Source organism: Diaphorina citri, unplaced genomic scaffold (assembly GCF_000475195.1).
Source record: "Diaphorina citri unplaced genomic scaffold, Diaci psyllid genome assembly version 1.1 scaffold1544, whole genome shotgun sequence".
Lineage (NCBI taxonomy): Eukaryota > Metazoa > Arthropoda > Insecta > Hemiptera > Psyllidae > Diaphorina > Diaphorina citri.
Window position 1 is genome coordinate 45,717 of NW_007378970.1, and position 23,679 is coordinate 69,395.

General features: G+C 35.8%; 4 protein-coding genes across 9 annotated transcripts; 2 read left to right on the forward strand and 2 right to left on the reverse strand.

The window, feature by feature from the left end:
- The first annotated feature begins 628 nt into the window (after window positions 1-628).
- LOC103516322 (nucleoside diphosphate kinase 6-like) lies at window positions 629-1,984 on the forward strand. Its single transcript, XM_008481286.3, has 4 exons — window positions 629-649; window positions 689-831; window positions 1,032-1,192; window positions 1,635-1,984. Exons 1-4 carry the CDS (start codon window positions 629-631, stop codon window positions 1,757-1,759), a joined length of 450 nt encoding a protein of 149 aa, XP_008479508.1. The 3' UTR covers window positions 1,760-1,984.
- Window positions 1,985-2,105: 121 nt separating this feature from the next.
- On the reverse strand, window positions 2,106-7,818 carry LOC103516315. 2 transcript variants are annotated; one of them, XM_026828755.1, is made up of 8 exons: window positions 7,615-7,818; window positions 6,267-6,447; window positions 5,539-5,653; window positions 4,979-5,277; window positions 4,586-4,782; window positions 4,041-4,195; window positions 3,155-3,394; window positions 2,106-2,512 (listed from the first exon to the last, which is right to left on the reverse strand). In XM_026828755.1, the coding sequence occupies exons 2-7, from the start codon at window positions 6,396-6,398 to the stop codon at window positions 3,240-3,242; spliced, it is 1,053 nt and encodes a 350-aa protein (XP_026684556.1). In that variant the 5' UTR covers window positions 6,399-6,447; window positions 7,615-7,818; the 3' UTR covers window positions 2,106-2,512; window positions 3,155-3,239. The 2 variants fall into 2 exon arrangements, with proteins under 2 accessions (XP_026684556.1, XP_008479503.1); XM_008481281.3 differs by lacking the exon at window positions 7,615-7,818 and adding an exon at window positions 7,191-7,398 and having other exon boundaries at window positions 2,106-2,501; window positions 3,134-3,394.
- A 127-nt stretch (window positions 7,819-7,945) lies between these two features.
- Window positions 7,946-17,849, forward strand: LOC103516316 (cytochrome b5 reductase 4). Of its 2 annotated transcripts, XM_008481282.3 has the most exons (11): window positions 7,946-8,002; window positions 8,181-8,324; window positions 8,575-8,843; window positions 9,397-9,559; window positions 9,924-10,030; window positions 10,145-10,279; window positions 10,382-10,625; window positions 11,006-11,285; window positions 11,607-11,696; window positions 16,782-16,952; window positions 17,135-17,849. In XM_008481282.3, the coding sequence occupies exons 2-11, from the start codon at window positions 8,285-8,287 to the stop codon at window positions 17,187-17,189; spliced, it is 1,554 nt and encodes a 517-aa protein (XP_008479504.1). In that variant the 5' UTR covers window positions 7,946-8,002; window positions 8,181-8,284; the 3' UTR covers window positions 17,190-17,849. The 2 variants fall into 2 exon arrangements, with proteins under 2 accessions (XP_008479504.1, XP_017302491.1); XM_017447002.2 differs by lacking the exons at window positions 7,946-8,002; window positions 8,181-8,324; window positions 8,575-8,843 and adding an exon at window positions 8,881-8,919.
- A 1,223-nt stretch (window positions 17,850-19,072) lies between these two features.
- LOC103516323 (protein brown) lies at window positions 19,073-23,597 on the reverse strand. Of its 4 annotated transcripts, XM_026828758.1 has the most exons (5): window positions 22,776-23,594; window positions 22,225-22,273; window positions 21,822-21,871; window positions 19,775-20,177; window positions 19,073-19,546 (listed from the first exon to the last, which is right to left on the reverse strand). In XM_026828758.1, the coding sequence occupies exons 1-5, from the start codon at window positions 22,942-22,944 to the stop codon at window positions 19,438-19,440; spliced, it is 780 nt and encodes a 259-aa protein (XP_026684559.1). In that variant the 5' UTR covers window positions 22,945-23,594; the 3' UTR covers window positions 19,073-19,437. The 4 variants fall into 4 exon arrangements, with proteins under 4 accessions (XP_026684559.1, XP_026684561.1, XP_026684560.1 ...); XM_026828760.1 differs by lacking the exons at window positions 19,073-19,546; window positions 21,822-21,871; window positions 22,225-22,273 and adding exons at window positions 21,532-21,581; window positions 22,348-22,396 and having other exon boundaries at window positions 19,580-20,177; window positions 22,776-23,597; XM_026828759.1 differs by lacking the exons at window positions 19,073-19,546; window positions 22,225-22,273 and adding an exon at window positions 22,348-22,396 and having other exon boundaries at window positions 19,580-20,177; window positions 22,776-23,596.
- Between the last annotated feature and the right edge of the window lie 82 nt (window positions 23,598-23,679).

Below are 23,679 nucleotides of genomic sequence, written 5' to 3' on the forward strand. Positions count from 1 at the left end.
CATTCTTATTCCACTTCTACCATAATCATGAACTTACCTAACTAGGTACTTGGGGAAAAAAAGTCAACCCTAGAACCCCATTACTCCAACTGCCCGTAGAAGTAGTGATTAGTGAAACAGAGACATTCTTCAAATTCTTGTAGGGTTTTCCAGTCTAGTGAATAGTTCTGTGTGTTATTGAACAACTAGGTAAAGAAATCTGTGGACCATCCCATCATCCAAAGCCTACAATGATCAGTTGACTCCAGACCATCATTACGTGAGTTTGAATCTTGCATCATTCTTATTCCACTTCTACCATAATCATGAACTTACCTAACTAGGTACTTGGGTATTCTGAGAGCATCATATTCTGATGATCTCATATTTTCAGCAAATACCTTCTGTTTTGTATAACAGCCAAAGTTTATAGTTACCTACTCTCCATTTGGAGACAAGCTATCTGCTTACCCACGTTAACCTCACCCAGCCTGAGTGGGGTCAGGAAAAGCCAGTGGTCAGTGGCGTAGTGTGGTCTAACTCCAAGTGTAGGGCAGACACTAATTTCTATCACAACATCTATCTAATAAGAATACAATAATTATTTAAAGTCAATATTTAAGGGTATTTGAATGGAATTTTTGAGTGTATGGCCGCCATACACGAGAAAGTATGTAGACTCAACATAATTTTCTTCTTTTGCTTTCAGGCTATTCAAAATGTCATTCTATCAAACCAATTTCATATAGTAGAAAGTTTGACCACAGCAATGACTAAACAACAGACTGAGATCTTTTACAGTGAACACAAAGATAAGTTCTTCTACAACAGATTAGTCACTCAAATGATAAGGTACAGTTTTGAAGCAACTTTTTTCATTTATCAATTATCTCATAATTATCTTTTTTTTTTCTTTTTTTCCCCCTCAACACTCTACCTATTTTCTCTTTGTCTAGATAGGTACCTAGCCTATTATCTAGATATTATGACCCTAAACACATGTTCATTATTGTTAAATTAGTAGGTATGTGCAATGCTTGTTTTCATTACAGTGGACCAAGTGAAATCAACATCCTTGCTCGTGAAAATGCTATTACAAAGTGGAGAGAGCTACTTGGACCTACAAAAGTGTACATAGCTCGATTTTCTCATCCTTACTCCATCAGAGGAATGTATGGTATTTCTGACACAAGAAATGCTGCTCATGGTTCAGGTAAACAATAACTACTAGGTACTTTAGTTTAATTACTTTATTATTTTTAATATTGCCAATTAGTACTTTTTTTGTCAGCCTTCAGGACCTTTTATACCAGTATAGGTTGGTATCTTGATATCTATTGATGTGTCAACCAAATGTTTTTACTTTGAAAAAAAAGAAGAAGAAGTAGGACAGTATTTTTTGGAACTAATATACAGCATGGCTCAGAAGTCGTAGTCAGACCCCTTGTAACTTTTGAATGGCTTGGAATATTGTCAGCCTTCAGGACCTTTTATACCAGTATAGGTTGGTATCTTGATATCTATTGATGTGTCAACCAAATGTTTTTACTTTGAGTGATGTTTATGTGATGGACCTACTAATATTATGGTTTCAACTGTCCCTATGATGACCAAGTCAATTCTTATAAATTGTAATGCATTCCTATTTGTTTCAGATTCCCCTGAGTCTACAGCTAGAGAAATAGAAATATTCTTTCCCCACTTTTCTATTCCAGAATGGCTCAGAGATTATAACCATGAACCTATAGTGCATGGCAGACATACAGGAGTCAATAGGTAGTATTAGCACCCTTGTGCTAGGTTTAGAGAATCTAGGACTTGCCTTCTAAACTGTTTTTGAATAGGATAGCATTGGATCTATCCTGATAATTGAGCTGGATTTAATCCTTACACATCAGGTGTATGTATTTTCTTCTCACATTGTTTATAAAGGGTTACCTTTTAGTTTTACCTTTATTTCGGCTGATAGCATCCCCAAAAGTGACTCAAAAGCCTTGTAAGAAAATGACAAGTTACCCTATTGATTATAGTTATTCTTATTTTTACTCTGTATATTTTTCATGTAAATAGAAAGATACCTAAAATATAGTTTTCAAATTAAAAATAAATACAAAATTTGTTTGATTTGTCAGGACTTTTTAGTGCAGGAATGCATGATATGAAATTATAAACACTATCTAAAAACAAAATGACTATTAAAAACCTAATAATAATAGACACTGTTAGCCTAATATTCAGAGCTATTTAACAAACAAGTTGAGATCATGAAATCACAATCACAAAAGGTTCACATCAGTTTGTGATAGTAGTAACAGTAACAGCGTAATGGTTATCATAGAGTATTTTCCATGATCTATTGATATACATACGGTTTAATAAAACATGATATACCTACATGCTGCTAAACAGCATTAAATGTCAAATTTCAACTATTTTAAAACGTTTGTTCAATTTTTAAATAAAAAATAACGAGGGGGAGAGAATGACATTGTGACTGTATATTATACATTTCCTTCTTTCATACTTTACTTACCTTCCTGAGTCTCACAGTCAAGGGTACGCGGGGTTCGAGACTCGGTCTCTGCTCGGAAGTAGCAGACAGTGTGTGTGTGGTCAGACAAGAACCACAATCCTCCAGCCGGTAGGTGACAAATGTATAGCCCTGACATGACATCTGAAACCAAGAGGGTTCGAAAGGTCTTGAGTTTGATGCTCAGCATCAATAAAAAAAACTGTTCAGCCAAAAATCGACTACATTCTTTCTATTTTTTATTATTGTTTTTTAAAGAGGTTTGATAGATGGAATTGTAACAAAATGAAGGTCTCATTGTCCTGAAATCGAAGAGAGAGGACAGGGTAGGAGAAAACCAGCCATTCTGAGAAGCAACATTCTTTAACAAGTTAGATTCAGTTAACTGTTTAGGATTAAGTCTGCCCTGGGTAGGAATCGATCTCACGACCTAGAGCTTACAAAGTAGCACACTTACTAATCTAAGCCAACTAGTCTGGCTTCCTCCTCTTCTTTTTATCACCCCCCCCCCATCTCTAGATTACCTTGACTCTAACTGCTTTACTTACTAAGGCACATATATCTTTGGTTCTCAAATGTCAAAGGCACACAGAATCGATCTAGAATTACATGGTTTTATACACCATATAGTCTAACTTTACTTACTAAGGCACATATATCTTTGGTTCTCAAATGTCAAAGGCACACAGAATCGATCTAGAATTACATGGTTTTATACACCACACACAAATCATGGTTTCACGAACAGTTTTTCTTTGGAAAACAATTTGATTGCTTCTTCTAATTTGTCGAGTTCTTTTTCCACCACAACTCGGTGTTGACGAATTTTCAAGGAATCATTTCGTACTGGAATGCGGTTCAATTCATTGATGAGATTTTTGTAATCTGTTTAGAAAAAAATAAACAATAATATTGGTTAGAATAATATAAAAACAAAATGAGCCACTTTCATAGGATTACTTGGTTTTTCTAAAATAAACTCTTTGGTAGAGAGTATTTTAATTTCAGTTGAGGTATGTGTAGTCTGATTGATTTCATGGTAACTTGATCACAACAGCTTATAATACAGTTGTATGAAATGTGGCAAGAACAATATTGGTTAGAATAATATAAAAACAAAATGAGCCACTTTCATAGGATTACTTGGTTTTTCTAAAATAAGAAACTCTTTGGTAGAGAGGTACCAGAAGTTCCTGAGAATATTGAAAAAGAAAACGGTGAAGTATGCACAGATGAACTTGAAGAGGATGAAGATGAAAAGAAAAGATGTCTAGAACTTTTGAAAGAACAATTTCAAATTAGGTATAACAAAAAGGGTCACTGAAAATTTCCCTGCACATAAAGATTCAGTGAAATCTTTTGTCAAGTCTTGCCAAACTAACATCAAGTCGGTGGCAAGAAAAACTGTTTATTGAGAAATTAGGGGGAAAATCGATTTGAAGTGTATAAAAAGGATTGGACAGATAATATTCATTATCTCAGAAAATTACAATGAGAAGAAAAACAAGGACAGTGAGTTTCACAAACTTACTTCTTTTGAGGAATTCCAGTTGCTCAAGTCTTTTCTCTGTTGGGAGAAGAATATGCCCTGGAGGACAGTCAGGATCTAAAATTCCAGTTCTTTCAGCTTCCTCAAGTATCCTTCTTTGTTCCTTTTCTTGTTCTAATTTTTTTTCTACAAGATACCTGTAGCCAATGGAACAAGTTGTGAATAAAATACAGGGGGACAAAAAATAACTGTGTACAAACTTCTCATTTTACAAGGACAACCCATGAATCTATCACCCCTTTCTTTAATTCTTGTATTACTCTACATATCCTGGGGTCTCTTGGGGCCCAACAGAAGAAGAAGAAGAAGAAGAAGAAGAAGAAGAAGAAGAAGAAGAAGAAGAAAAAAATGAAAGGAATAAGTTTGTATTAACTCTGTTGGTACACACCCTTGGTAAAACAATTCAAACACTAAAAATTTAATAAAAATAAACGTAAAACATGAAGCCAAGTGTTCTTACTCACCCAAAAACCATTTTTAGTCAAGAAAAAAATGGTTGTTTTTTTTTTTTTTACATTTTATCTTACCTTGGCACAGTACCTCGTTTGTACGTAGTAGGGACTTTGCACTGAGTTGATGTATTATTTGTTCTATTATCATTTAAACTAGTTGTACTTCCTGATATGGTATTTGTGTCTTTGACTGCTTTGCTTTTCAATTTTGAACATGTTGTACTTTGGTTTTGTTTTTTCGTTTTGTGAGTCTCTGCTTGGTCTTCCATGTGCTAAAATAAGGACAATAGTAAACTAGCATAATTAAAGGAAGTTGAAAATGTTTATTTTTTCCTTGGAGTTAAATAATAATCATCTCATCCTTGGGAATAGCCATTTATTTGAAACTTTGATTTGGTATATAAATAAAAGTACCAACAATTTCTGAGACATCAGATCATCAAAATAATTTATGAATTTACTACATACCTTGATATTCAGTCTTTTCATATTTTCTTCAAGGACTAGATTGGAACCATTTTTCTCATGATTTTTATCACATGGGGGTCTTTCACCATCAATTTCTACAATATCATCAACTTCCTCATTAGAACTAGAGCCAATAATGTGAAAGTTTGTGTCAAATTTAGGTTTGGGTTCAGTTTGCAGTGCTATACTTTTGAACTGGAGTTCTTGAGTTGCTCTCTCCTTCCACTTTGAACTGGGATATCTAATCACTCCATCTTCCAACAGAGATTCATTGTTTTCAAAGTCAATAGTTTGGCAGCCTGCAATCATAGTAATCATTTATTTTCATTGTAAAATATGCAATACTTAATTCTTAATTTGTGTTCACTTAATTTTTTACTACTATTTGATCATTCATCACCATACGGCTAACAACCTCAAGGCATAAGAGTATATTTGATCAATAGGGTAAATAACATATTTGAGTATATGAAAATAATTAAATAAAAATTCTGTTGTTGTTAGCAAATACCAGATTATTTGACTAAAAGGTACTACCTAGTTTTACACTCTTTACTGACCTGCATGTCTGTAGGCTTTGGGCTTATGCTTCTCAGAGCTTTGATATGTCCTATAATTTGAAAGCTTGCTGGAATTTCTTATTATTGGTCCATTAGTTTCCTTCAGTATTCTGGTCTGGAAGGGAGAATCACAATTGAATAAATTACATGACAAAAATACCTCCCTGCTGAAATGGAAAAGAATAATAAAGTATTGTTACAATACCTACTCAGTATTATGCTTCAAACCATACATAAGACTGGGGCCTATGACTTCATATTAAAGTTACATATTATCTCTAAACATGAGCTGTATTTTTTTTAAAAAAATAATAAGAATAAATATTCTATTTGTTTTATTTGGTTTTTCTATTCACTTTATTTGTGTCATAAAAAAGTGCAAAAAGGAGCTTATGACTAAATGGTCCGCAAGAGTGTGCTGTTATTTTAGCTATAAGCAAGTAAACACTAAATGATTTGTTATAAGAGGATTAACAAATAGATGAAAGTCACAATGAAATTAATTGATTTGTATCTCACACAAGTGTTGACAGAGCCATTCAAGATTTCAAATTTCAAGAATAATAAATTAATTCTAAAAGACAAGGTTAAGAATTGGACATACCCGTCTTACCCATTCCTTCCTCTTTACAAAATCCCCTCCCCCTATATGCGATTGTGGTGAACCATATTGGGGGCAGGTAAAAATTTCATAGACTTGAGAAAAGTATATATAAAAAAAAACTTACTTGTGGTTTAGGAACAATTTTTGAACTCTTGTTTGCATTTTCTTGCCTTTTATGGATATTTTTCACATTCATTGCAATGAAGTTTTTGGTTGCCTTTGGAGGTACAGCAAACAATTCTTTCATAGATGTCATGATGCTTACTTCAAATATTCCACTTGGTAAATTAGAAATTCATCAAATCCTTGAAACAAACAAATACAGAGGAAAACTCAGAACAAATAAAATGACAAATCATTAGAAGGTGATTGCAGCACTCGGAACTCATGATGTTTGATTTGATGCAATTATTTGATAACTAGTCAATTTGGACCATTTAATTTAAAAATAGATCATTACTCATTAAGTCTAATCATCTCACAAGGAGGCATGTAAATTAGGCTGTTTCAATTATCTAGATTCTAGAATAAACCCATCTAGTTATGGATTACATATTATTTTATTTAATAGTAACTTTATAAGTTCTTCTGCCATGATACTCAAGTATACTATAGGTACAAGGTGTCATAGTCAATTTGGACCATTTAATGTAAAAATAGATCATTACTCATTAAGTCTAATCATCTCACAATGAGGCATGTAAATTAGGCTGTTTCAATTATCTAGATTCTAGAATAAACCTATCTAGTTATGGATTATGGATTACATATTATTTTATTTAATAGTAACTTTATAAGTTCTTCTGCCATGATACTCAAGTATACTATAGGTACAAGGTGTCATGGTGTGGAAGTTCCAGATGGGTGACCAATCTCAGCAATCACTTACTGCCCAGCCCCACATGGGTCGGGTGAGACTGAGAGGTGGATAGCTTGTCACCAAAATGGCCTATGACCTAGTGGTCAGACCTACATGTAGGTGCTGGAAATAGCTGAAATTTAAATCTTTATAGGTAGGTACCTAGGTAAAATGAAATCTACAACTTACCATCGGGACCTAGGTATCCAGCTACCCTGTCAGTCTTTTTTTCACCTTGCAGAATCTCAGGTTTCGTAGGGTCTTTAAATTAGTTCAAAACGTTCTTCTCTATTAAAATTACAAATTAATTGGCAGCACTCAGCACTTTGCCTGTTATTATAGGTATTTTTTCTCTTTTTTTTTTTTATTTGTAATTTTTTGATTTTGCTGATTTGCTGTTTGCATAATCAATCATTTCCAGATGGGTGACCAATCTCAGCAATCACTTACTGCCCAGCCCCACATGGGTTGGGTGATACTAATGAGAGGTGGATAGCTTGTCACCAAAAATGGCCTATGACCTAGTGGTCAGACGTACATGTAGGTACTGGAAATAGCCCAAATTTAAATCTTTATAGGTAGGTACCTAGGTAAAATGAAATCTACAACTTACCAACGGGACCTATCCAGCTACCCTGTCAGTCTTTTTTTCACCTTGCAGAATCTCAGGTTTCGTAGGGTCTTTAAATTACAGTTCAAAACGTTCTTCTCTATTTAAATTACATAATTCATTGGCAGCACTTTGCCTGTTATTATAGGTATTTTTTCTTTTTAATTTGTATTTGTAATTTTTTGATTTTGCACTTTGCTTTTTGCAGTTTTGCTTTTGCATTTGCATTTTTCTTGTCGCGATGTTGCCAGATTTATTTTTGGATTGGGAGAAACCTTTGGCAACAATGTATTTAAAAAATACGCCTATGATTTAGCGGCGGGAAATTTTGAAAAATTGATAAAAAGGAAAGAAGGAAACTGGAACTGGAAAGTACTAAAGTAGAGAAAAGGAAAAGAATTTGCACTTTAATCCTTTAATGCACTTTGCTTTTTGCTTTTGCATTTTCTTGTTGCAATGTTGCCAGATTTATTTTTGGTTTGGGAGAAACCTTTGGCAACATTGTATTTAAAAATACGCCTATAATTTAGCGGCGGGAAATTTTGAAAAATTGATAAAAAGGAAAGAAGGAAAAGAAGTGGTATCGTTTTTACTTTACAAATTTTTGGTCTGAAATCTATATTCCCATAAGTGCTGACAGTCATTAGATTAGAGGAATATTAATGCAGCAAGAATGTCAGCATTACAGCCAAATTCCGGAGGTTCTGCTACTGGTAAGATTAATATTTCTAAAGTTTCAACTACCTATTAGATGGGTGAACTGTAGAACTCACTCAGAAAATAGAAAAAACAGTGTCTATACAGGCCTCAAATCTAATGAGAAAAAATCCTTTATGTTTTGAACATGTTTGACAAATTCTATCAAATTGAACAACTATCCCAGAGTTTTGGTCCTGAAAAATACTTGAGAGAAGTTGCTACAATCTATACTCTTAATCTAATAACCTCAAAATTTTCTCACAGGGAACCCTAGAAATAAAACTGCTCTCAAACCTGGACATTCATTGATGGATTGGATAAGACTTGGCAACTCTGGTGTTAATCTATCTGGCATTCAAGGGAGAATCCTAGTCAGCAAAGCTCAGCTTGCAGAACACAACAAAGAAGATGATATGTGGATGTGTATCCGAGGGGTTGTGTATAATGTAACCAGATACATGGACTTTCATCCTGGAGGACGAGAAGAACTCATGAGAGGTGCTGGGATGGATGCTACAGAACTTTTTAATAAAGTGAGTTTTTTTTTTTTTTTTTTTTTTTTTTCTCATGAGAGGTGCTGGGATGGATGCTACAGAACTTTTTAATAAAGTGAGTTTTTTTTTTTTTTTGAGGTTTGATAGAGGGAACTGTAACTGCTAAAGTCTTATTGTCCCAAGAGTGAAGAGAGAAGGAAGACAGGATAGGAGAAAGCCAGCTTTATTCTTACTGTTTTTATTATTATTGGATACTAGGTACCTAGTATCCAATAATAATAAAAACGGTTAGAATAATGTTAATACATAGGATGTCTAATATAAACCTTAAATTAAAAATCAGGATAAATTCCATCCCAGGTGGGAATTGAACCCATGATCTAGCACTTAAAAGGCAGATGGCTGCCACACCTCCAGGCTAATTAGGCTAGCTTAATGAAGTGAGAATCCATAATGTTTGCTTAGGTCCTCTTATTTAGATTTAAAGTTTTTGGCCTGGGATAGGTCTGGTATGTTCTCAAATAAGTAGGTAACCCTATCTAAAATTTGATGTTTTTCCCCTGTGTTATATTTAATTTTGAATTTTTCTTAGGTTCACCCTTGGGTAAATTATGAGTCCATTCTACAAAAATGTATTGTAGGGAAGATGGGATCATCATTACCAGATGAAAATCCATTTGTCATTCCCAGCAAAAAATCATCTGAACCCAAACCTCTGCCTAGTATCAATGTACCTGTAAAACCTTTTGAAAATGGTGAGTTTTTCTTTGCTCCTTTTTTTATGTGTGGTTCCAAGTGTGTCCCATGTACCCTTCTCAATCCTTAACAAAACAAGTAGGTACAAAGGGACAGAATATTTATTATTTACCTACCTGCACACTAAATTTAATGTTATAACGACTTACCTATGTATAACCTACCTACACCTAACATACTTGCATTTTATTATGTTTCCAGAAAAAGCAAGTTCAAACAATGTTTCCAAATTGTATAACCTACCTACACCTAACATACTTGCATTTTATTATGTTTCCAGAAAAAGCAAGTTCAAACAATGTTTCCAAATCATATGTATAACCTACCTACACCTAACATACTTGCATTTTATTATGTTTCCAGAAAAAGCAAGTTCAAACAATGTTTCCAAATCATTTTACTCAATGGACTGGTTTCAACAGTTGAACTTTATTTGTTTTGTGTTCTATTTGAAATCATCTTGTCCTAAAGTAAGTTTTTAGACATGATCCATCAATTATTTTAGTTCTAAAGGTGCAGTTTACTTTGAAAATCACCCTTTGTCTTACAAAAATGAAATTCCAAACTGATTTTTCCTGTTGCAGGTTCTTATTACATTGAATGAGAATAACACAGATTTGAGTTTGCTTATAAATGAAAGGTCATTGCTATTGCATCTAGAACAACCTGTAAAATGGCCATGTCAAGTGAAAATCAATTTGAATGTTGGAAAACTACAGGTACGTTATTCTTCATTCCTTATTTTCTTCATTACTCTTATCGTCTTTCATAACCACTTTTTATTATTATTATTATTTTTTTTTCTCTCTCTCTCTTTTTAGCTACAACTCAACAAAGAAGAAGCCAAACTGTGGAAACACCATAGCACCAAGACGAGTACAAACAATATTACATCAAATAGCACATCTTCAGTTAACATTCCTGTATCTAAATTCAACACAATGCGACTCCTACATCAGGAGCAAGTCACACATAACGTAGTTCTCATCACATTGGAATACACCAGTCCAATGTTTTTCTATGTACCTGTCGGCCATCATGTGTTCATTAAGTTTATAGTCAATGGTAAGTACTAAGAAGAAGTTAATCGGATACTTACATATCTACTGATATCCTGGTTGTTGATACTTGAGCCTTTGGCATGAACGACTTAACTTTGAATTCTGAGGTTGAGATAATCAATCCCTCTATGCTTAATGCTTACACACCGGAAATTCTGGGGGTTTTCGGCTTTGTAGACTTAGGGGGGTAGTCATTGTCGTGAGAATAATTGGGTTGTGATCTTGTGATTGGAGACAGAATTACAAGTTAAAATGAAAGATAAGCGGTGATAAAAGAGTTTTAATTAAAATACCTTTAACTCTTTAAAGCCATAATAATCACAGAAGTTGCGAAGAGGCTCTTGGTACACCACAGAGAATTCCAATTTTCATTTCATTTTCCAGACGTTGACATATCCAAGCCTTACACTCCAGTGGAGCCTCTACAAGCAGCTCCCCTCAGTTATTCCAACACCTTGACATTTCTCATAAAAAGTTACGAAGACGGACTCCTAAGTCCTCTTCTCTGTGGACTAAGGGAAGGTCAGGAACTAGAAGTAAGCTCTCCAGAGGGAAAGTTTGATGTGGGTCTCATAGGGAAGAGAAACAAGCTGGTACTTCTAGCTGCTGGGACTGGACTGACTCCAATGATACCTGTCATCAATTGGTCCATACAGAGTCAAAGGTGAGAGATTTAGGTTGACAATGGTGTACAAGCTCAAGTAGGATTTTACTTAGCGTAGCGTAGGTACGCTACATGCCTACGCTATAGGGTTGCCTGGAGGGAATACCACCAATTAAATTTCATGCAAATGGTGTAAAAATATAAAGTAAAATAAACAATATAAAGAAGTTAAGAAACGTTAAGTATAGTTTGGAAATGTACGTAGGTAAGAGAGAAATACCCAAGGGAGAAAAAAACAAAAATATTTCCATTTATTTATCTGGTAGGTATTGGCACTATTGGCTTATCTTCATGTACTCCTTAGTTGTTTTTGTATTTCAGGCAATCAGTTCAGTTAGTATTTTTCAACAGAACCGAGCAAGATATTATATGGCGCGACCAACTTGACACTTTTGCTAGCAAAAATTCCAAGTAAGTCCAGTTTTTTTTCTGAGAGAACAAGGAGGGCAAAAGAGAGTGAGGATGAGTAGGAGAAAGAAAGAGAAATTAGAGACAGAGTGACAGTGTCCTTAATCTCATTTCTGATGAGGATTCGGACTACTTTAAAACGTGTAGAATTTGAAGATCTTTTAAACTAAAATGTGTACGTACACATCGAATCTCTCACCCATCCATTCTTAGACCTAGCTCACCCCGCAATCCCAGCACAGAAATAAAACCTTTAAAAAATATAATCTCATTTCTGATGAGGATTCGGACTACTTTAAAACGTGTAGAACTTGAAGATCTTTTAAACTCAAATAGGTACGTACACATCGAATCTCTCACCCATCCATTCTTAGACCTAGCTCACCCCGCAATCCCAGCACAGAAATAAAACCTTTAAAAAATACCAATTGAGAGTCATATGTATACGTAGTTTAGTCTATTCGCAGCTGAACTTACCGTACGCTGTGGCCGCAGTTGCCGACAAAATGACCGGAATGGAAAACAAAATGAATCCGGAAATCCCTCCAAACAATCCGACAACCCAGAACACTACTGCAGAATAGATGAGAGGTTCTATGATAGACCGGGGTAGCTAGAAAAGAAGGAAGCGGCATTAAAGCTTAATACAGAATGCATAAGATCGAATGAATGAATGGAAGGTACAAGACCTAAGGGAAGACCAAGATATCGTTATGAAGACACTATCAAGTTTGATGTTGGGAAGAAACAAGGAAACTGGAGAAAACAAAATGAATCCGGAAATCCCTCCAAACAATCCGACAACCCAGAATACTACTGCAGAATAGATGAGAGGTTCTATGATAGACCGGGGTAGCTAGAAAAGAAGGAAGCGGAATTAAAGCTTAATACAGAATGCATAAAATCATATAATATCATATTACTTTGCCTAAGAACGCTAGACATTTCATAGAATAACTAGGTGTTCTATAGAATGCCGGTAACACATACATATAAAGACAAAAAATTCTGAGATTTCCGAGTACCTCTATTCACTTGTTTCTTTTGGTTCAAATTCTATCTGATTTTAAATGTATTTCATTACATCAGTGATCAGTAGTATACTTACCAAACAAATCATTTTGGACGCATAATATGGTGCCGGCTTATACAGGTCGTTATTAATTTCTCGCAGTAGTATGGGCATCTCTTGAGGGAACGTATTGTACACACTGTAGCTGTATGTGAAGACGGTTTCCACGATGACCAAGTACAAGAGACCCTGTATATTCTGAACACTGTGTTGATTTCTCGCAGTAGTATTGGCATCTCTTGGGGGAACGTATTGTACACACTGTAGCTGTATGTGAAGACGGTTTCCACGATGACCAAGTACAAGAGACCCTGTATATTCTGAACACTGTATTGGTCTATTTGAATACCGATGTAGGGGAAGGAAATAAGGAGCGCTATAAACTGGAATCAGATAAAAAGGTCGAGGTTAGATGGCATGCCATAAATATTCTTTTGAGCCCACGGAATTTTGGAATGAAGACCAATTTTGTAAATGACCTTGACCATCTAAAGAAATTTTTGATTTTTCGGAAAAATACCGAGCTTGAACCCCAAACAGGCAGTTGTAGATTTCTCGAACCAAACACAAAAATTTAATCTCAATTTGCCGTGGTAACAAAAGACGAGTACATTTGCCTAAAAAGAAAAGATCAATCACAAATCTCACCATATAAAATGCAAACCGGAGCAGCGTGTCTTGCGGTTTTCGTATGGCATCCAGCTGAGTTCTCCACAAGAGCCATGTGAACTGAATCCATTGAGATGGAGGTTTGAGTCTGGTGAACTTGAGCTAACGAAAAATTGCGATTCTAAAGGTGTGCCCAAACGTAGTCGACCGACCGTCGTGATGGTCGACAAGCTGAAACTATGTTGTCAAGGCAGTGTGGACGGTTCAGTAGACATCCATCGACGGCCGGTCGACTATGTGTGGACATACCAGCCGGCCTCCGGTCTATTCGATCTGTTTGATAACATTAGTCTGCTAGTGACGGGAGGCGAACTGGCGTATCACGGTCCCGTGTCCAAAGTCACCGACTATTTCAACAAGTAAGTCTGACGCAGCAAAAGAGAAATTATACTAATGGAGCACATGTTCAATCAAAGACGTGTTAGAGGAACCAGTTCTACCTCTCTATAGGTGTCACTCAGTCCTAGGTATAAATAAGAAATCTGTTTGAAAAATCCTTTTCATTTCCTTGCCGTACTTGGTTAATTACCTGTACGGTACCAAAAAGACACAATATCCCCGGTCTATCTATGTTTCCAGACTAGACATGGTGTGTCCTCCCTCGTACAACATAGCGGAATATCTGGTCAATCAACTTGCCATCACTCCGAACGGAGATAAAGAAAAACGTCAGGAGCGGGTGCGTCGTGTTTGTGCCGCTTTCTCCAAGTCAAAAGCCGGCCGAGACCTAACCAACAAACTGGACAATTTGATCTACAATTCTGCCCCGGCATCTTCGGCCCAAACCTGGTCCACAGCGAGCAGTTTGGATACTATAGTGACTGATACACACGATGAGTTTATCAAGTTCACCAGACTCAAACCTCCATCTCAATGGATTCAGTTCACATGGCTCTTGTGGAGAACTCAGCTGGATGCCATACGAAAACCACAAGACACGCTGCTCCGGTTTGCATTTTATATGGTGAGATTTGTGATTGATCTTTTCTTTTTATTGCCATAATTAGGCAAATGTACTCGTCTTTTGTTACCACGGCAAATTGAGATTAATTTTTTGTGTTTGGTTCGAGAAATCTACAACTGCCTGTTTGGGGTTCAAGCTCGGTATTTTTCCGAAAAATCAAAAATTTCTTTAGATGATTTTTGTGTTTGGTTCGAGAAATCTATAACTGCCTGTTTGGGGTTCAAGCTCGGTATTTTTCCGAAAAATCAAAAATTTCTTTAGATGGTCAAGGTCATTTACAAAATCGGTCTTCATTCCAAAATTCCGTGGGCTCAAAATAATATTTATGGCATGCCATCTAACCTCGACCTTTTTATCTGATTTCAGTTTATAGCGCTCCTTATTTCCTTCCCCTACATCGGTATTCAAATAGACCAATACAGTGTTCAGAATATACAGGGTCTCTTGTACTGTAGTCAATACCTACAACTACATAGGTAAGTATGTAATGTGGGATACGTAGGTAGGTATAGATGCACTACGAAGAGACAGAGGAAACAAGCATCGGAAACATTATCTAAAATGAATATTAGTCATCTAGCGTGTTGACATGTGCGAAGAATGAAAAGTAATCCGATATGGAGGTTTCTGAACCATGATGAAAAAGTTACTCAACCTTAGTCAATACCTACAACTACATAGGTAAGTATGTAATATGGGATACGTAGGTAGGTATAGATGCACTACGAAGAGACAGAGGAAACAAGCATCGGAAACATTATCTAAAATGAATATTAGTCATCTCGCAAGGTCGATGAAAAACAGGAAAAGCTCATACCGAGCTTTGCTTTCAACTTTGAATCAATATAAAGGAGTTTCCACACATAGTCGACCCCGTCGAAATAATAAAGTCACTCTTTTCTAATGAAATTCAATCCTTTTTATTGGGCTCAATAGTTAATAGAAAAATATTTCTGATGAAAGTATACCAAATTCTTAGCTTCTGTCACAAACATAAGACTACTATTTGGTTCTAGGTTCTGGCATTGCATTTCTATAGTGAAATCAGAAACTTATCTCTGAGGAATACATTCTCTCTATAGGTTCAATGAAATGACATTAGATCATCACAGGCATTCCACCTCGTCGACCATGTGTGAACACAACTTAAAAGTCAAGACTTTAAAATGACAACAGCGGAAAATTTATTGTAAACATTTTTACTGTACGTACGTTTATTACAAGTCTTGGTAGGTATATTGTATAAAAATTGCAAGCGTTATAAGTACAAAATTTTAATAAAACAAAAATGTAACTTGAAATAAACTCTGAGCTCCGCATAAATACTACCTACATAACAGAAAATAAATCATAAGAGAAAGAAAAGGAAATAAAGAAATACTTACAGAGATAAAAGAACTAGAATAGGTAGGTAGAAAAAGTCAAGTCAATATTTTAGCACTCTTGTGTCTGTTTCACAGTTAAGGAAAAGAAGTGGTATCGTTTTTACTTTACAAATTTTTGGTCTGAAATCTATATTCCCATAAGTGCTGACAGTCATTAGATTAGATAGGTTTATTTGTGCATTGAAGGCAAATAATTCAAAGGAATGCATTTCGAACTATATATAGTAAAGATATTTAGGAATAAATCAAACAGGGTTACACCTTCAATACCTTGATGGTTTTCTGTTCCTCGATTAATGAAGAAGTTACTGATAAATCACGGAACTTGTAATAAAATGAAGTTGCATTCTATGTTCACAGTTGTTGACCGACCCATCTCTTTTGTTCTGTGATGAGCCTACCACTGGTCTTGACAGCTTCAGCGCCATTTCTGTGATCGAAATGTTGCGCACCCTAGCGTCCTACGGCAAAACTATTGTCTGTTCAATTCATCAGCCGGCCTGCACTTCAACAGTCCCAACTCTTTGAGTAGTGCATCCACTGTGCGTGCCCTCTCTACATGATGTAGGTTACGATCCATTTTGAGTCGCGCCATGAGCGTCATGTGTTCGTGAACCGTGAGCGTGTCGACAGTTAGGTCATGCTGGGGTACGAACCCGGATTGTACTATTATTGTCTAAAATAGGTTGAAGTACCTAAGTAAAATTATAATAATCACTCCATAAATAGTGAATTATTTGGAAAGTAACAACTAGGTGATTTCAATGCTAAATACATTTCTCTATCAACCGACCCTTGGAACTCAATATTATTATTTGGCCAGACAACTGAACAGTAAGTTTGAGAAGTGTATTTTCCTCCAAAGTAAAACAATGTACCTATATCTCCAAAAGAAAATATTCTCCTTTTCACAATGTCGGCAATTTCTTTTTAACCTAGATGCTACTCTAGTTACTTGTTTAACTATTAGGTAATTTTTGTTTTTTCAATACTTTCAGGCTCTCTGTGGACCATGTACTATCTGAGCCCAGTAGTTCCTGGGAAGGACCGTGTGGTCGTATCAGTTTAGATCTATTGCACAAATATGTCCCTACCAGGTCGAGTGATATACCAGCTGATGTGTTCATATGTGTATGCGGACCCATTGGATTCAATCAGACAACTGAACAGTAAGTTTGAGAAGTGTATTTTCCTCCAAAGTAAAACAATGTATATCTCCAAAAGAAAATAATCTCCTTTTCACAATGTCGGCAATTTCTTTTTAACCTAGATGCTACTCTAGTTACTTGTTTAACTATTAGGTAATTCCCACGAAAAATAATTAATGCCATTTTGTTTTCGTAATTTACAGATACCTGTCCGAACTAAATTATAGCCAAGAAGATTATTTTAGTTTTGCGGGATAAACAATGTCTCCATTCTGATCAATGAAATATCAAACATGAGCACTCGAAGAACTGGGACAAGTTATGGATTCACATGAATTCAGATAGGTAATTTGGTGATTTTCTACCTACTGTTTATTCAGTGATTTTAAATCAAGTTGGAAGTATTAGTCAATACCTACAACTACATAGGTAGGTATGTAATGTGGGATACGTAGGTAGGTATACATGCACTACGAAGAGACAGAGGAAACAAGCATCGGAAACATTATCTAAAATGAATATTAGTCATCTCGCAAGGTAGATGAAAAACAGGAAAAGCTCATACCGAGCTTTGCTTTCAACTTTGAATCAATATAAAGGAGTTTCCACACATAGTCGACCCCGTCGATCGACGTCGACTGAAACCATACACTGCCTCGACAACATAGATTCACCTCTTCACCTCGTCGATCCACGGCGTCGACTGTGTGTGAACACAACTTAAAAGTCAAGACTTTAAAATGACAACAGCAGAAAATTTATTGTAAACATTTTTACTGTACGTACGTTTATTACAAGTCTTGGTATATTGTATAAAAAATTGAAGCGTTATAAGTACAAAACTTTAATAAAACTAAATGTAACTTGAAATAAACTCTGAGCTCCGCATGAATATTTTTATACAATAAGAAACTACCTACTTACATAACAGAAAATAAAGCATAAGAGAAAGAAAAGGAGATAAATACTTACAGAGATAAAAGAACTAGAATAGGTAGGTAGAAAAAGTCAAGTCAATATTTTAGCACTCTTGTGTCTGTTTCACAGTTATATTTTATGAAATGATCCATAATAAAGACACTCTTTTCTAATGAAATCCAATCCTTTTTATTGGGCTCAATAGTTAATAGAAAAATATTTCTGATGAAAGTACCTATACCAAATTCTTAGCTTCTGTCACAAACATAAGACTACTATTTGGTTCTAGGTTCCGGCATTGTATTTCTATAGTGAAATCAGAAACTTATCTCTTTCACAGTTACGACATCGGAACAAAATAAATTTCCTAGTTCAGTAGTAATAGCTCGAGTACATGTTGTACTATTGTTGTCTAAAATAGGTTGAAGTACCTAAGTAAAATTATAATAATCACTCCATAAATAATTAATTATTTGGAAAGTAACAACTAGGTGATTTCAATGCTAAATACATTTCTCTATCAACCGACCCTTGGAACTCAATATTATTATTTGGTCAAAGTCTCAAATAAATTAGGATTGCGTGCCTCGGTTAAGATTCGAATCTGCGTCCTCCCGCTTAGCAGGCGAGCGTTTTAATCACTATCATGGTGAATTGGGGCCTGAACTTCTGAATATTCAAAGTGAAACGCCCGATAAATAACCATTAGGTACTCCAAATAAATATAAAGTATTTGTTATTATTTACTAACAAATAAATATAAAGTATTTGCGTAGGTACCGGATGAATATAGAAAAAAGAAGACCCACAGAAAGTATCCATACTTTTATGAAGTTTGAGTTTGATGTAGAATTCTTTTTAGTTTCTTGATTGAATATTGCTTTATCACTCAATACACGTAGATTGTTGATCGAGTATTACTTTACCTCTCAATAAACACGTAGTTTATTGATTGAATATTGCTTTATCTTTCAATACACGTAGGTTATTGATTGAATATTGCTTTATCGCTCAGTACACGGGCTGTCGCTTGCTTCTTCTCACGAACGAAATGTAACCCTCAATACACGCAGGTTATTGATTGAAAATTGCTTTATCGCTCAGTACACGGGCTGTCGCTTGCTTCTTCTCACGAACGAAATGTAACCTAATAAAATAGCGTGTTGACATGTGCGAAGAATGAAAAGTAATCCGATATGGAGGTTTCTGAACCATGATGAAAAAGTTACTCAACCAAAACCATTTCATGAAATGATCCATAATAAAGTCACTCTTTTCTAATGAAATTCAATCCTTTTTATTGGGCTCAACAGTTAATGGAAAAATATTTCTGATGAAAGTATACCAAATTCTTAGCTGTCACAAACATAAGACTACTATTTGGTTCTAGGTTCTGGCATTGTATTTCTATAGTGAAATCAGAAACTTATCTCTGAGGAATACATTCTCCCTATATGTTTAATGAAATGACATTAGATCATCATAGGCATGCGTTGAAATTCCCTCTGTCGTCATTTCAACACATTCCTCTCCATATCTTCTTTATTTTCCTCTTTTTCGTTCCTGTATTTTTCATTAGATGCAAATATTATGTCACAAAGTTGATTTGTTCCAAAGTTCCTGACTCACCTTTTTTTATGATTGTTCCTCGGTTCCGCTTTCTCATTACTTCAAGGCGCATTCTTTTACATCCATGCCTATCTAAGAACGCACAGGCATTCGTTGAAATTCCCTTTGTCGTCATTTCAACACATTCCTCTCCATATCTTCTTTATTTTCCTCTTTTTCGTTTCTGTATTTTCATTAGATGCACATATTATGTCACAAAGTTGACTGGTTCCAAAGTTCCGGACTCACCTTTTTTTATGATTGTTCCTCGGTTCCGCTTTCTCATTACTTCAAGGCGCATTCTTTTACATCCATGCCTATCTAAGAACGGAAAAGTCTGGTTAGAAAATTTCCGCCCTGGCCGGGATTCGAACCCACTACCTCTAGGTTGAGAGTCGGTGATCTTAACCACTCGGCTACAATCCTGACTCACCTGTACGGCCAATGCGACTCGTTTCCTCTCTCCTCCCGACAAAACATTGAGTACGGAGTTCTTACACTTCAACAGTCCCAACTCTTTGAGTAGTGCATCCACTGTGCGTGCCCTCTCTACATGATGTAGGTTGCGATCCATTTTGAGTCGCGCCATGAGCGTCATGTGTTCGTGAACCGTGAGCGTGTCGACAGTTAGGTCATGCTGGGGTACGAACCCGGACACTTTGACCATGAGATTCTTCTCCACCTCCAACCCGTTGAGTAGGATTTGCCCGTCAACATCACCTGTAAATGATAGGTATACATTAGTTTTTTGTCCTGGTGCTCAAGCAAAGAACAACGATAGATACATAGGTATACGATGCTAATACTAACAGCCTAACAATAGCAATAATCAACAGTGAGTTACTAACAACTAACAATGTTTGACTTACTTAATTCGTGGACAACACGTTGCCCCAGTAGATGAATTCCCGAGAAGAGAAGGAAATAACGCGGATTCATCACCTTCTAGTCATGCTAATACTAACAGCCTAACAATAACAATAATCAACAGTGAGTTACTAACAACTAACAATGTTTGACTTATTTAATTCGTGGACAACACGTTGCCCCAGTAGATGAATTCCCGAGAAGAGAAGGAAATAACGCGGATTCATCACCTTCCAGTCATCTACTGTAGAAACGTTTTGGCCACGAGTGAATTAATTCAGAAAATCTACACTAAGTTTACAACGCGGATTCATCACCTTCCAGTCATCTACTGTAGAAACGTTTTGGCCACGAGTGAATTAATTCAGAAAATCTACACTAAGTTTACATTAGGTACGTGTGGGCGTAGCATAGGGTGAAATAGTCCTACGTACTGGACTCCTCACACAAGAAGTTAATTAGAAAAGTCCCTGATTTCAATGTAATGTGCGTAGCATGAGACTTGTCTACAGTCTTTTACATCAATGCCTCGTGGTAATTCAGTGAAATGAGTGGATGTGACATAAATACAGTCTTTGTACTTTTGATGTTTTGAAAAAGTCCCTCATTTCAATGTAATGTGCGTAGCATGAGACTTGTCTACAGTCTTTTACATCAATGCCGCGTGGTAATTCAGTGAAATGAGTGGATGTGACATAAATACAGTCTTTGTACTTTTGATGTTTTGAAAATATCTCATTTCTGTTATCTTAATGTCTTTCCTTAGTTTCATTTCATGAGATTTTTCCCCGTAATAGATTCAAATGTACGGACGTGAAACATCCAGGAACAGACAAAAGGATCAGTCTCTACAAAATTTCTCTGTCGAAGCAATTCTCGGACAATGTAAAATCACGAAAATTGCGCTTTCAAATCGGAGAACACTTTCTGTTGAATGGATTGACATGGTGCCTAATTCACTTGGCAAGCGGTTTCGTGACGCCACGACGTCTCCAATCTAGTCATTTTGTGTCTATTACGACTCTTGGAAATGTTCGCTGTTTTCGCAGTGGATAGATATGTAGGTAGTTAGTATGTACCTACTTTCCTTAATTAAGATCAACGAGTACTTTCCTACTTTTAAAATTATTGTAATTATGTAATATTATGTTCATCTTTATGTAAATAGATAGGTACTGTCGGTTGACGTAATAAGGCTTGTACATACCTTGTATTCGTTGACTTATGCACGCAAGTAGAGTCGTTTTTCCAGCACCACTGAAATCACAAGCGGAAAAAAGTTTCATTAGATAACTACCTTAATAACTATACCTATTGCAAAATGTAGGAATAAAATTTCAATACACAGTTCCATTAAATCCCAAGATGGATATAAAAAGAAGTACCTACCTACCCCATGATGGTGGTCCTAAAGACACAATGGGACTCAAAAATTAATCACCAAAATTTCTTTATTGGTAGGCACCAAATTTCACAAGGCTTGTACAATTTACATACCTTGTATTCGTTGACTTATGCACGCAAGTAGAGTCGTTTTTCCAGCACCACTGAAATCACAAGCGGAAAAAAGTTTCATTGGATAACTACCTGAATAACTATACCTATGGCAAAATGTAGGAATAAAATTTCAAAACACAGTTCCATTAAATCCCAAGATGGATATAAAAAGAAGTACCTACCTACCCCATGATGGTGGTCCTGAAGACACAATGGGACTCAAAAATTTATCACCAAAATTTCTTTATTGGTAGGCACCAAATTTCATTCACAGCGTAGGCACATACAACTAAGCGTGAGTTAACGTTTAAGAAAGATGTGAGTTAACGTTTAAGAAAGATAAAAAAAAATTGTTTTTTTTTTTTCTGAATTGGGAGTTGTGAAAAAGGATCTCAGAACTTACCTAGGTCCCATTATGGCAAGTAATGATCCGGACTCAGCAATTCCTGAAACTTAAGAAAGATAAAAAAATTGTTGTTTTTTTTTTACTGAATTGGGAGTTGTGAAAAAGGATCTCAGAACTTACCTAGGTCCCATTATGGCAAGTAATGATCCGGACTCAGCAATTCCTGAAACTGTAGGAAAAAATATTTGAAACAAGATTATTTTGCATGGGTATTTAGATCAGCGAAAAATGTCGGGGACACCTAGAACCCAGAAAGTCTAACGGGCCATGTATGGTGCGCACTGATAGAAGAACTTTTTAGTCCTATCCTATTTTAGTAGAAAAATGCATGAACACAGATCAAGTTATGGGGTAGTATAAGAAAATAGTTCTCACCTTTATGGAGCAAAGGTCAGCGAAAAATGTCGGGGATACCTAGAACCCAGAAAGTCTAACGGGCTATGTATGGTGCGCACTGATAGAAGAACTTTTTGGTCCTATCCTATTTTAGTAGAAAAATGCATGAACACAGATCAAGTTATGGGGTAGTATAAGAAAATAGTTCTCACCTTTATGGAGCAATTTGAATCTTTGTATTTTTGGTCGCCAGAAATTGTTGCACGTTGGATCTCTTCTTTTTCCATAGATGCTCAAATTATTCCAGGACAAAGTTAGGCCTCTACCACTCAGGCTCTCTTTGTAGTTTGTGTCGCCGAACAGTGGGTGAAATGTTTCCATTGTATCTAGCTTATACTAAAGGGGTTTTCGAAGAATTCTAAGTCTATTTGCTTTGCAGAACCAGAAGATTTTGTTCCCAAAATTTCAAGTAGGTATCACCGTAACAGTTTTTCTAAGGTGCGCCAATTGTTTCAGTAGAAGATGTTAGAGGTGTTTTCTAATCGGTTTCATACTGATGCAAGTTTGATGTTTTCTAACCCTGAAGATCTATCTCTTGTTTTTAAACATGGTTAATAAACATCCTAGGATTGATTGACTGGAAAATAGTGAGAGCCTGAAACAATAAACAAAAGGAAAATTATCTGATAAGTCCACGTTGTAGGTCCTATTTTGTTACCTAACTGATATGCCGGTACCTAGGTATGTGAAAATAAATTTCAAGCTCAAGTGAGAAAGGTAGGTATAAAAACCTGTCTTTGAGATGAAAAGGTCATTGACTGATTTACGTTGATCTAAAAATAAAAATGGAGGTCTTGGAATGATGCCGATGGGAGACGGTTGAGACGAAGGATCTACATTACATAACAGATATACCAAACCATATAGGTAACAGGTGGATTAATGCTTGGGTACCTATTTTTGAAAAAAATAAGAGAGGAATAGGATTATAGGAATTTGAAATTCTCTAACCTTGTACGATCAGATACATAGATGGTACTAGGGTCTTTTAAAGATACTAGGGTCTTTCAAAAGACGTCAAAAATAAATCGTACTGCAAGGTTAGGGACTCTTCGG